Source organism: Mastigoproctus giganteus, chromosome 14 (genome assembly GCF_048544385.1).
Source record: "Mastigoproctus giganteus isolate SK-2022 chromosome 14, ASM4854438v1, whole genome shotgun sequence".
Taxonomy (NCBI): Eukaryota; Metazoa; Arthropoda; class Arachnida; order Uropygi; family Thelyphonidae; genus Mastigoproctus; species Mastigoproctus giganteus.
In genome coordinates, this window is record NC_143588.1 from 104,232,172 (window position 1) to 104,246,424 (window position 14,253).

The 14,253-nt window shown below is 37.2% G+C and overlaps 1 protein-coding gene across 5 annotated transcripts in view; it reads left to right on the forward strand.

Annotated features, from left to right (window-relative positions):
* Positions 1-14,253, forward strand: part of RanBP3 (ran-binding protein 3) — a 186,773-nt gene that overhangs the window by 149,161 nt on the left and 23,359 nt on the right. For all 5 annotated transcript variants that reach the window (XM_090388680.1, XM_090388679.1, XM_090388682.1 and 2 more), the window contains 2 exons: positions 2,525-2,651; positions 4,489-4,610. In XM_090388680.1, coding sequence (XP_090244806.1) covers positions 2,525-2,651; positions 4,489-4,610 — 249 coding nt within the window. The remainder of the gene's footprint in view (positions 1-2,524; positions 2,652-4,488; positions 4,611-14,253) is intronic.

Below are 14,253 nucleotides of genomic sequence, written 5' to 3' on the forward strand. Positions count from 1 at the left end.
TTGCTGTATAAGCTTGCTTTTTTTTGCATCATATGCCTCTGCTAGTTCTAATGCTAACCTGGAAAGCCTGAAATTACACATTTAAATCAAACTATTTAAAGAAAATGTTAGCCCAAATTATTCATGGAAGAGTCTTGGCAAGTCGATAGTTCAAGGATTCTGGCAAAATTGTGCCATCATGCATGCCATTAATAATATTGGTTAATCTTGGAGTGAAATCAAACATTTGACATTGAATCTAATGTGGTGGAAAATATGTCTGGAAGGAGCATGTGATTTCCAAGGCTTTGATGAACAATCAAACAGCTATAATAATGGACTTTTTTATATTTGCATAGTAAAACTCTATCAAACAAAGATACATGATAGAGAGGATGCAAGCAACTTTGGAAAATAAGGGGGAAAAAAGACTGAAGGACAGATCACTCATCAAATTTTAACAGGAACTAGGACAGGTTTTCATTTTAATTGATTTGGCATGGTCAATTATTGAAGAGATGGATTCCATAGTAAACTGGAGTTTTGACACATTTGCTGGAATTTTTGCTGGACTGAAGGACAGATCACTCATCAAATTTTAACAGGAACTAGGACAGGTTTTCATTTTAATTGATTTGGCATGGTCGATTATTGAAGAGATGGATTCCATAGTAAACTGGAGTTTTGACACATTTGCTGGAATTTTTGTCATTTGATCGAATGTATAGGGAAATTTATAGGGAGAAGTAGAACTAGTACTGTACAAAGTGTGTTGGACATATATTTTTTAGAATAAGTTCATTATTGGCACCAAGTGCAAATATGCCTCCAGCAGAATATATTGATGTAATGCATACATCCAACAAAAGTTATGAAACCACTTACAACACACTCCCAATAAATCCATGCAGTAAATTCTTTTTTTTTCTTTTTTTTTTGCAGTTAAATTTATTTTTTAATTTTATATTTATATTTTTAGTTTTAATTCAATTTTCTGATTTCTGTAAGGTTCTCTGCATATACAGTTATCACAAAATAGTACCTCAGTAGCTAAACTACAGATAAATCTTTAGCATGACACTTTTTATGATGATAGAGAAAAATTTTTAAGTCAGGAGTGTATCTTATCATTATTACATGTATTCTTATTGCAAATTTTTGTTTAGTGCAGAAATTTTCAGGAACTTCTGCTACTAATTACTCATTTCAAAATGCAACTAAACACTTTATATTCAATGCACACTAATACACTGACTGCAGATAAACAGGTGACTGTTGCATTACTGTTAGATGAGTCACTGAACATACTATGACAATTGGCAACTTGCCATATTGCTTTGATGGTAAATGGTTGTTTGCTACAGTGCCACAGTTTCAAGATAGTCAATCCCCAAACTTTTTGAACATACCTTGTATTTGTTGAATTGCATACATGCATTCTTTGTAAAGGAGCACCAGAGGATTCTTAAAGAAAATCTGCATGACCTGAGATAATTTATGTGAGAACCACATGAATTACACAAAAATTTCCATCAAGACATTAGCAGGAAACCAAAAAATAGATTTTCGCTTCCTTTAAGCTGTTGTAAAGATGTTGACTCAGACAAAAACTTCTGTGGAATATCTAATTGAAGTCTCTAATAAACCAAAATTGCTACCATACCATTATAGATTAAGGTCAGTCTGTGTGAGAGTAAGAATTATTATTCAGTTTCAGAGTCCTCTTGATCTGTGTGGCTTGATGAACTAGAAAAATTAAAATGGAATGAAAATTAAATCTGAGAAAAGTGCAAATTAATTAGCTCTTTTACTTTTGTGTTCTTTTTATTGCACCAGTTTGAGAATGTATTGCCACACCTTGTACATTATATTTTATGATAAGATGCTTCTGCTTCTCTGTATAAGTTTTTAAAAAAATTAAATGTATTTTAAGAATAGTGTTTTCTGTATTCATCTGTTATTTATATTTATATAAACACTGAACCACAAGCAATCCATTTGGATTCCCAAGACCTTGTGTCTGAATTTTTGGATTCAGGAACATTAGCAGTGGTAATTAAAAATCAGAAAGCTTATAACTTTATCAAAGAAATAATTTTTAACATGTTATGTTTTTTACATGCTATGAAACTAAGATCTTTATACCAGTATCTAGCCAACAGCTAGCATATCATTAATTTTGATGGGACAAAGGCTTTCTTGATTCAGATTGTTGGTAGATTCTTCTACTGTATATTTACTCTATACTACATTAAAAAAAAAAAAAAAAAAGTTAAATCATTTCAAGGGTTTAAAACTGCTAACGTAGAGTTGAGCAATAATATAATAGACAATAAATTGGAAGACTCGGTCATATCTGAAGAACTGGATCTTGTAACGTCTCACAATTTTGCTCTCAGATATTGTCAGAATTCTTTGTCATAGCAAGAAATTTAATTTTATAGATTTTAAATTATTAAAATTTACTGTTAAAAACTTTATATTACTTTGATGGTTAATTGTTTATTTTTGAACAATTAACAAATTTTTACTGTTACATTGGCAGAACTATATACCCCAGAATTATGAAGAGGCTTCTACACATGTGCCACCAGTTCTTGGCTCAGGTAATCTAACATTTCAAGAAGCAGCATCACACGAAAGTGAAAAAGAACATAGCGAAGAGGAACAAGGTATGTATATATGTAATTTGTGTGTGCACAAAATATTTATTTTAAGAGTACAGTAGACTCTTGATTTCCGGGATAGATGGTAAAAAAATATTCCCGGATAATCCAAAAATACAGCAAGTCCCTGACATATGTAAGAGATATGTTCCAGTACTTCTTACGTAAGTCGAGTTTCGCGTAACTCGGGAATGACTAATAAAATATTGCTACTATATCCCCAATCTGCCAAAATTACAAAAACCACATAATATCCTCAGAAGAATGAAGTAAAATAGTTATATATTTTTAATTAATTCAATTAAAAACTTTATCTGGGAACAGCGGTGAAGTAGCCGGAGTGGCACATAAGAAAAGAAAACATAAAAGGAAGAAAAAACGCATTATTGAACTGTGAAAACTGATATGTATTTCGCAGCCTTGGTTATTATTATAGTTGACCTTCATTGGTGCCGACTGCTTCTCGTATTGTCTTTCTCCTTTATTGTGTTTATCGTTGCCACTGACAAATCTGAATTCTGCATGATACATGTTATTAATGTTTGGCCATTTTCATACATCTTTATTATTTTAATTTTCTGATCCAACTCTATCGCTTTCCTTTTCTCGATAGATTTACTAGTACCACTGTCACTGTCACTTATTCCCTTAGTCCGGCACTGTGATAACGGTCAAAATGAAAATTTTATGTAAAGAAATTTACAGGGTTAAGGTGAGAACTCTCCATTATCACTCCACGCGAGCTCACATTTTACTAAAGCACATTTCTGGAGGTCACTGCCATAAAACAAAAACAATTTGCACTTTCTGGTTTATTGGGCTTTTCTGTTAGTGTAATTAATTATAAATGGGCAGTAAACTCGATCTTATTGCATTTGCAATAATGCCGATATCTGGAATTCTGTGGGTTTTTTACATTATTATAGTGAAATGCGTGTCCCCTTCACTGAAATCTTCAGTCATATAAAAAAATATAAATAACGTAATGTAAGTCCGAAACCACATAAGTCGGGGACTTATTGTACCGAAAAATGTTCAGCAACCTATGTAAAAAATATGGCTATGGATAAAAAACGAAAAACCACGCATTACCCGCGTGTCCAATACGATGCTTCCCTTTATTTTTTACGATGTCGTGTATGGTTTGGTTACCAACATTAGAATGGTTCCTTAGAGATTTAACAGATGCACAGTTTTCAAACTTTTGAATAATTTCCAGTTTTTGTTTAATTGAAAGCACAACTCTTGTGTTTGCCTATCATTTTCGTGATTTATAAACAAAAAAAAAAAAAAAAAAAAAAAATAGTTACTATAAAAAAAAATTCCGACATCCCTGACATACATAAAGAAACAAAATTTGTCCTTTTGCGGTGCTACGGAACACAACAATCGACGTGATGCACTAAAACAAACTAAACATGGTTTTTTTTTTTTTTTTTTTTAGCAGTGGGTGTGAAACAGTGGGGGTTGCAAGATAAGTAGGTACACTAATCTCCCAGTGACGACTTAACACTGCTTCTAGTCGTTTATTTACTTATGACTTGCAAAACATCTGTTTATACCTATTCTATTTATTACTTAAATTTTATGATTTCTGGTTGATCTTTTTTTTTTTTTTTTTTTTTATTATATGGAATCGTAAAGTGTCACTGTAAATCGAGAGTCTGCTGTATTTATAACTGCAAATTATAATTTTAAATGTAAATTTAATCTTAATTTATATACATACAAAAATAATTTTAGGTATAAAGTGTTGCTTATGTATATGCTATGGCATTGCTAACTGCTTAGCTGCATGGAACTAAACTGGTGGAATGTGCTTTAAACTTTTTCCCCCCCTTAGTGAAATTTTCTAAAAGCTTATCAGAATCTGCTGAAGAATATCAGTCTAGGAGGCAGGTGAAAAGGAAATTTGATGAAGTTGCAGTAATAACAGGAGAAGAAGAAGAATCTAATGTTTTACAGGTATGCATAATTAATATATTAAACCTGGATAATAGCCGTTAATGTTTAAACTAATTGCATTTCATTAAAAGATAAATGTAGAAATACACTGCTCAGAGAGTAAAGGCCATTTACCTAAGAACTTTAATTTTAAGTTTTGACTTTTTTTGACATTTCAGGTGAGTCAACTTTGCTGACTCACCTGAAATGTGGACAGCTTGCCTTTTTGGATGAGTCAACTTTAACTTATCTTGGAAACTCTATTTGGAGCTTTTGTAATGAGGAGGGAAATCATCCTCATCTGGTAAGCATAAAGCATATTTCATTATGCTTTAGGTCATGTGCATGTTGAAGCATCCCAAAAGGTTTGGCACCATTCCAGCATTTCCTTCGCTGCAATTATTGATTGACTGAATAAAATACAATTTTTGATTAAGTACATTAAAAGGTTACAATATTTATTTCTTCACATGCATCATGATTAAGTTTATGCTTAGTATATATTGGTTGCTGATTGGTTGTTAAGTAAGGTTAAGGTTGTGCTTAGTATATACCACACATCTGTCTCTCCGAGGGTGTTGAGTTATTTTTAGCATATGAACATCAAAAAAGATTGGAAAGCAGAGAAATTTGGTTTGTAGCTTTAGGCAGATAGCTTAAAGTAGCGCTTGATATATGCTGAAAGGACAAAATTCAAGGGATACCAGGTTCCTGGGCAACACGATGCTGTCACTCCTCTTGCTAGTGGACGAACCCACTTCTTGGCATGTATATTGGTACATTGCATTCACGTAGACTGTAATTAGATGTCAGTATGGATAAACGTGAATTAACCGACTTTGATAGAGGGATGATAGTGGGTGCTTAATGCATGGGTCACTCTATTGTGGAGGTGGTACAGAAATTGCACTATCCGCATTCAACAGCATCAAGAGTGTATCAGGAATACGCCACTTCCGGAATAACATCTCATCGTGGACAGTGCTGTGGGCAGAGAAAGGTGGTGGATGAACGTGGCCATCCATGTCTGTCTTGCATTGTTCCAGCCAACCGGAGAGCGACAGTGGCACAAATCACCGCCCACTTCAACAAAGGTGGTGTCAGAAACATTTCCACCAAGTCCATTGGGCGATCATTAGCTGCAGTAGGTTATGGGAGCTGCCGATCCACCAGAGTTCTATTGCTAACACCACGACACAGGACTCTACACCTCAACTGGGTGAAAGAACATTTGCACTGGACCTTGGATGATTGGAGACAGATGTGATGAGTCCCGTTTCCAGTTATTTTGAGCAGAAGAGAGGGTGCATATCTGGTGGAAACCGCACGAAGCTATGTACCCACCATTTTAACAACAAGGAACTGTTCAGGCAGGTCTAGCTGTTATCCCATTTGGTATGTCTAGACGCATCTCTGAACCGTCAAGGTTTCGTGTCCATCCTTGCAGACCATCTGCGTCCCTTCACAGTCATCGTGCACCCACAGGGCAATGGACTCTTCCAGCAGGACAATGTGCCTCCCCACAGAGCCATGGTGAATAGAACATGGTTCGAAGCGCGTTCCGCAAATTTCACCACCGTGGAATGGCCTCCCCGTTCACTGGACGTGAACCCTGTGGAGCATCTTTGGAATGCTGTGGAAAGGTCCATTTGGGCTTTGGATCCTCCACCCAGGAATGCGACAGAATTATGGACAGCGGTGCGGCAAGCATGGATGGAAATACCTGTGAAACACTTTCGTGAATTAGTGGACTTGATGCCTCGCCATGTGGCTGCTCTTATCTGGGTGAAAAGTGGCCTACCCGTTACTAGGTAGGTATCCCGTGATTTCTGTCCACTTAGTGTATATGATAAAATTATCAGCTAATAAGAGATAGCGCTACTGAAAGTCTTGCTGATTAAATAAAAATAGGCCAGGTGTTTAACCTGCTAGCAGTCACTTGAAACTATATACCTTGCCACCCAAATCCCATATTTGAGATCATTTTAACTTTATTCAGTGGCGATTTCTCAAAATCCAAAATATTGACACGTGACAACATTATAAGCTTTTGAAATTTTATATGTAAATGTGTATTTTTTAATTACTTAGATTACAACACTAAAGGCAGAAAATACTACCATTATTTTAAAACCCTTTTGCACCTACAGATGTGTGTATATTTATTTTATGTTTGGGCTCTTTAGAATATTCACATACACTGTACTGCCACTTTATTAGATACACCTCTGCTGTGCACACAAATGGTTTGTCCCACAAAGTTGCAAGTCACATTACCACAGTTGTGGATATAAATATAGCAGAACAACCTTTCTAGTATCAGTTAAGCGTACAAACCATAGCAAGATTGGGGAAAAGGAGTGATCTAATGGACTCGAATGTGGCATGGTAGTAGGTGCAAGACGTGCTGGACAAAGCATCTCTGAAACAGCAGTTCTCCAACTTTTCACGCACCACAGTTTCAAGGGTGTATCGAGATTGGTGCAACGAACAGAAAACATCCTCTCAACACACTCCTGTGGAAGAAAATCGCTTGTTTTGCTTGTTGATGAGAGAAGTCAGAGGAGGATGGCTAGAATTGTGCAAGCAAACAGACGGGCCACAATGTCACACATCATGTCAGAATACAACCTTGGTGCGCAGAACAAAATATAGCAACGGACCACTAGTTGCACTTTGTTGCGAATGGGCTACAACAGCCGACGGCCACATCACGTACCTTTGTTATCAATGAAGAACAAGAGAGCATGCCCTCTATGGGCACACCAGCACTGTACTATCGAGATTGAAAAACAGTTGCTTGGTCTGATGAGTTGAAGTTCCTGGTGCATCGTGTTGATGGAAGGCTCAGAATTTGGCGGAAACAACATGAATCCATGGAACCATCAAGTCTGACGACTACTGTGCAAGGTGGTGGGGGCAGTGTTATGGTGTGGGGAATGTTTTCTTGGCACACTTTGGTTCCATTTGTTACCCATAGATTCACGTCTGAATGCCACATCATTGTTGATAGAGTTCATCCATTTGTGTTGACAGTTTATCCTCAGTAAGATGGTTACTTCCAGCAGGTAATGCGCTGGTGCACAAAGCCCGAATCACGATGGAATGGTTCCAAGAACATGACAATGACTTTTTTTTGCTGCAGTGGCCCACTCAGTACCTATATCTCAATCCTATTGAACATCTTTGTGATGAGCTGGAAAGGGCTGTTCGCTGCAAGCCTACACCTTCGTCGAATCTCAAGGAACTGTGTGACACACTCATGTTCACATTCCTTTCCATTTTTCAGCATCTTGCTCAATCCATGCCTAGACGAATTCAGGCTGTTTTGAAGGCTAAAGGAGGCTCAACATGCTACTAGGTAGGTGTACCTAATAAAGTGGCAGCACAGTGTATGTGCATTTAAATAAATAAATTTTCTATTTATACTCCGGGATGACTACATGATCAGAGGGATTTATAAGTTATAGATAGTACTGAAACAGCACCTTTTCATGTGTGATCGCTGCAGTACAAACATATATACATACATTTTGAAAGTTGTCTCAAATAATTTTGCCATTTGTGTACAGACTATCTAAAGATATTCAAGTAAATGCAGCCATATCTTATCTGTGTTTCTAAGTAATTGTAGAGTAAGTTCATATGTCATGTATATGCTTTATATATAATAGATGGCAGTGATAAAATAACCTTGAAAATTGGAAGAAAGGGGTCTGACCTTCAAATTGTTCAATTTGGGCTGTATTTCCCTGTCCTCACGATTTCTTTGAAAGTCTGATTTAATTTTTGAAAGAAATTTCACTCTACTCTTGGACGGTAAAGACAAAATAAGAACAAATTAATACTGTATTTCTTTGATTCTAAGATGGCATCGATTGTAAGACTCACCTTAATTTCAGAAAAAAGGCTTTGATTCTAAGAAAAAAAATAAAATAAAACACTAAAATAAATCTAACAAATATTTTTATTATAACAGAATTCAATTTACTAACAACAATAGTATCGGTATTTATCAGTAGGTATGTTGTTGTTATTATTATTATTAGCTATAGGGTGCAAGGAAGCCTGAGACTTATGCTGCACCAGCCAAAAAAAAAAAAAGAAAAAAATTCCCGAGTTACCCAGAGAGAGAGAGAGAGAGAGTGGGAGTGCGAGTCAAAAGTAGAAGAGAATCACCAAGAAAGAGAAGAATGATGATATCCAGCTCAGGACCCTGGGTGTGCTAAGCCCATACTCACCAAATGCGAGCCCCTGGGGTTAATTCATCACTTTCTTCTGAGCTGTCGATATCTGAATCAATATCAGAGTCTACTTCACATTCAGGGTCAGATTCTTCTGAGCCGTCGTTATCTTCATTATTCCATAATATATTACCTTCTGAGCCGTCAAGAGCATTGATGATATAACAACATTTTTTAATTGAGTGCTTTACTATTCTTTCTGGGATCAGCTTCCAAGCTGTTGATACCCATTCTGCCAATTTTGATGCCGACGTTTTCTTAATTTTTCCGGAAAGCGTCAGCAGAATGTTGTCGGTCAACAGCCAGGATTCGTATTCCATTCTTAAGTAATCCTTAAATGGTTTATTGACTGAAACGTCAAGTGGCTGCAGTTGGCTAGTCATGCCACCAGGAATCACAACCAAGTCACCACGTTTTTGCACTATTTTATTTTTGACATGTTCGGACAAATGTCCACGAAATGCATCAAGTACTAGCATGCTAGGTGGGTTACGAAGACTTCCAGGATGTCTATTCCACACAACATTTAGCCAGTCTTCCATAAGCTCTGCCGACATCCATCCGTCCATTTCTTTGTGCATGCACAATAACATCTTTGGGAAAAATTTCATTCTTCGGTATGGTTTTTCTATTTAAAATTAAATATGGTGGCAACTTTTGACCATCAGTGGTGATGCATAGCATCACAGTGATACGCTGTTTTTCGTAGCCCATGCTTATAATCTTAACTTCTTTAGCGTTGACTGTGTAATTTCGAGGCATGTCGAAGAAGACTGGGGTTTCATCAGCATTTCCAATTTGACTAAACTCATAGTTTCTTTTTTTCCTTAATTTCATCACCTGTCACTGAAAGTTAATCAGCTTCCGTTGAAAGTCTGAAGGAATTTTTTGACATATAGATGTTCGGCACCTTAACGATAATCCACTACGACGCATGAGTCTGTCACACCAGCCGGGACTGCCTTTAAAAATTATTTTCTCTATTCCGAGGGGTTTGGCAATTTCTCCTGTTTTCAATTGCATGGCTTGTCGAGTGATGGGTAATCCTTTTGCGCATGTCTCCATTACAAAACGCATCGCAGCTTCATTGACTTGTGGAAATCTTCCTTTCTTAGGCCCTGTAAAGCACTTGGTTGTTGCTTTGAACGAAAATGTGGAATTGCGATCATTTCTCCAACAACGAAAATTTACTTCACTAATGTCAAAATGTCGATCCGCAGCTCTATTTCCGTGTTCTTTTGCATACACAATAACTTTTTGTTTCAATGCGGCTTTGTAGTGCAATCTTTTTGACATTTTAATGTGCAATAAGGGATCAAAATTAACGAAATACAGTAACTCCACTTCTTACGTACTTTCAAAGATACAAACAAAACTTCCTAGTTTTCGCTGAGTGAGCTCCACTGTAATGAAATAACGGTGGCTTCACATTTCCAAAGCACGTGAAATCACCCTTGCCACTTTATTCTCCAATGAAATTGGAGAATGCGATAACTTGGAGGCGGGGTTTCCACGTAAAAACAAAACGCGTGGTGCTGTGCAAAGTCCGGGAAAATTCAAAAATAAACTGCGATTGTAAGATGCCATCGATTCTAAGATGCACCTCGTTTTTAGAGACGTTTATAGGGGGAGAAAAGTGCATCTTAGAATCGAAGAAATATAGTATTTAAAAGCAGTTATGTGCAAAGTGTTCATTTTTACAAAACTTCAAAGCAGACTTACTCCATGGAACCTATCACCATTAGAAACTTACTACCCATATCTCATGCCATCAGTTTTCATCTACTGGTACTAGAACAACCTTGTGGCAACTCTCCATTTTATAATTGTATACAGTATATGGTGCTTATTGTTTTTTTCTATGTATACTAATACATAGAGAAAAAAAATCACTTATTGTAATTAGCACTTTGGTTTCTTTATCATTTTTTTAACCATAACTAATAACCATGCAATTTGTTCTTGAATTCCAACATGTTGCATGTTCAGTTACTGTAGTTGCTTTGTACAGTTTGTATGATTGACATTGTTGTTACTGTATTTGTACTCCTACTGGTTTGACTGTTGTACAGTAGAGCAGCGCTTCCCAAGCTGGGGTATGAGAACCCCTGGGGGGGTCGTAAACCAGTTAAAGGTGTCTACGAAATGGACCCTCCAGAACTGGTCAAATTATTCATTCTATGTATAGCAAATTGATGATAAAGTTATTATTCATTATAAAAATAAGAATAAAGTTGAGTTGTTTTAAACATAAAACATTGAATTTTCCTTTCAGAAAACTCAGTGTTCATATATATACACACACACACACACACACACACACATACATACACACACATACATACACACACACACACACACACACACACACACACACACACACACACACACACACACACACACACACACATACATACATACACACACACACACACACACACACACACACACAAATGGGTTTTCATTGTAACGCTTTAAAAGAAAAGTTTAAAGAGTCACATAGAAAAGAGGTAAACAGTAGATGACATGGTTTCGGTGAAAGCAAGATTAATAAATTAGGTATGACAGATGCATCTAAAATCGCAAAGCAGCATTAAAGGATGCAAGAGTATATGTAATTTTTATTAATATTAAATTAAATTAAGTAAGTTTAAATGGATGTGAAAGTTACACAAGGTGCCAGTAACTATAAAGACAAGGAAAGTAGAAAAAGAATGCTAGGAGTTTAGTAAATGAATTTGAGGTGTTTTGGATATCAGAGACATGGTGTCACACAGATATAAGGAATGCAGAACTGGAATTTGGGGAGTACAACGTCTACAGAAAGAATAGACAGGATAGGAAGAGGAGAGGTTATCCTATTAGTTAAGAAACACATAAAATCCAAGGAAGTGAAGCCAGTCGACACCGCTGGACAGCGCAGTGTCGAGTCAGTTTGGTGTGACATAAGCATTGGGAGATCAAAGAGAGTAGGAGTGTGCTATAGACCTAATGACTCTGATGAGTATAATAAGAAACTGTACAGGGAAATAAAGTGGGCCAGTACATCAGAGAGTCTTATGGGGGATTTTAATTTCCCAGATATTGACTGGAATTTGGGGACTGGTTACTCACACACTAGCAGGGCTTTTGTGGATTTATTGGATGATTGTTTTCTACATCAGCATGTTTGGGAGGCAACTAGAGGGAGTAATACTCTTGATTTGATTATCAGTAGTGATTCTTCATGCATTAAGAATCTGCAGATAAATGAACCACTAGGTGACAGTGACCACAGTGTGCTGAAGTGGGATTTACTCAAAGAGGTAACTACCATTAGGGGTAAAGGGAAGGGTTATTGCTTTCGTAAAGGCGACTACGATGGACTGAGACAATATTTAAATTCTATACAGTGGGACCAACTGATGATGTTACCAACAGCAAATTCAAAATGGCAAGCATTCAAAGAACTTATCTTGGAAGGTACTAGGCTTTACATACCAACTAAGAAATATTGTTCAAGTTTTAGGTCTAAATGGATGTCAGATGAACTGATGAGATATATGGCAGAGAAGAAAAATGCATGGGATATATACAAATTAACACGTAACACAAAGCCTATGATAGATACTAGTTGATCTGTAACCAAGTTACAAAGGAGGCTAGGCAGGCGAAGGCAGATTACGAGAAATCTTTGGCAAGGGATGCAAAGAAAAACAGCAAAGAGTTCTTTACTTATGTAAACTCTAGAAGGAAGGGGATGAATCAGATTGTCCACTTGATATTGATGGGTCAACTGTTAATGATCCTGCTCAAGTAGCTAACAAACTAAATGAATATTTTGCATCGACATTCACACATGAGGAGTTATTCAGTGAGGGGAATGCCAAAGGTGTATTCAACTCTGGCAGTAAGCTAGAGAATCTTGTAATAACAGAGTAAAGTGGAGGAGAAATTGTTGAAGATAAACACAAGACAGGCACCTGAGGTGGATGGGATCTATCCAGTTATATTAAAGGAGGCAGCAAAAGAAGTAAGCAAACCCTTAGCCATAATTATGAGAGCTTCCTTCGACTCAGGGGAGGTACCCATTGACTGGAGATATGCTAATGTGATCCCAATTCACAAAGGAGGGTCAAAGGCTGACACTAGTAATTATAGACCTGTGAGTTTAACTTCTGTTCCAGGAAAATTAATGGAGGCACTGGTTAAAGAAGAACTGCAGGATCATCTAGACAAGAATTCAGTTATAGCTCGGACACAGCATGGTTTTCTTAAAGGAAAGTCTTGCCTGACCAATTTGATTGGATACTATGATGCAGGGAATAACTTTGATATTATATACTTGGATCTTAGAAAGGCTTTTGATACTGGTACAAATGGAAGACTGCTGCACAAATTGGAGCAGTGTGGCATTGGAGGCAAAATTGTTGCTATGGATAAAGGAGTGGGTGAGGGGGAGAAGACAGAGTGGTAATCAATGGACACTGCTCATCGTGGACTAATGTTATTAGTGGAGTCCCTCAGGGTTCAGTGTTGGGTCCATTATTGTTTTCTGTATTTATAAATGATATTGATGATGGTATATCAAGCTTAATGTTCAAGTTTGCAGACGATACGAAGGTTGGCAGGGTTGTCAAGGACACTACTCACTCTATGCTGCTGCAAAAGGATCTGGAAAGGTTGAGCAGATGGGCTGAGAGGTAGCAAATGAAGTTTAACATTGACAAATGTAAAGTACTACAGATGGGAAACGGCAACCCCAGAGCAACGTATCAACTCTGTGGTACATGGTACTACACTGACAGTGGTAGAGAATGAAAGGGACCTGGGGATGGTTGTGCAGGTAGATATGAAGTTTTCTGAGCAGTGCAGATGGGCTGCAAGAGTAGCTCATGGTGTATTGTCAATGATATATAGGAATTTTTCTAGCAGGGATAAGGAGGTGATTATTCCCTTGTATAAGGCAATGGTCAGGCCACACCTAGAGTACTGTATACAGGTCTGGAGGCCTCATTTCAAGAAGGATGTAGAGCTGCTGGAACGAGTACAGAGAAGGGCAACAAGATTAGTGAATGGAACAAAGGGGTGCTCTTACGAAGAAAGGCTTAAGTTTTGCAAATTACAGTGTCTGGAGACTAGGCACCAGCGAGGTGATCTGATAGATGTGTATAAAGCCTTGAATGGTTTAAGCATGCTCAGTGCTGATGGGATTCTTCCTCTTGCTCAGAATAATCACCTGAGAGGGCATAAATTCAAATTGAGGAAAGACAGATATAGGATAGACGTGCGGAAATTTGCCTTAGCCAGCGGGTGGTGGAACACACTTCTATCCCTTGTCGTGGAAGTTGATAGCCTAAATAAGTTTAAGGCTCAGCTGGACAGGTATTTCGAATGAACAGAGGGGTGAAGTGGAAGTGGTTTTTTTTTTTTTTGGCTGA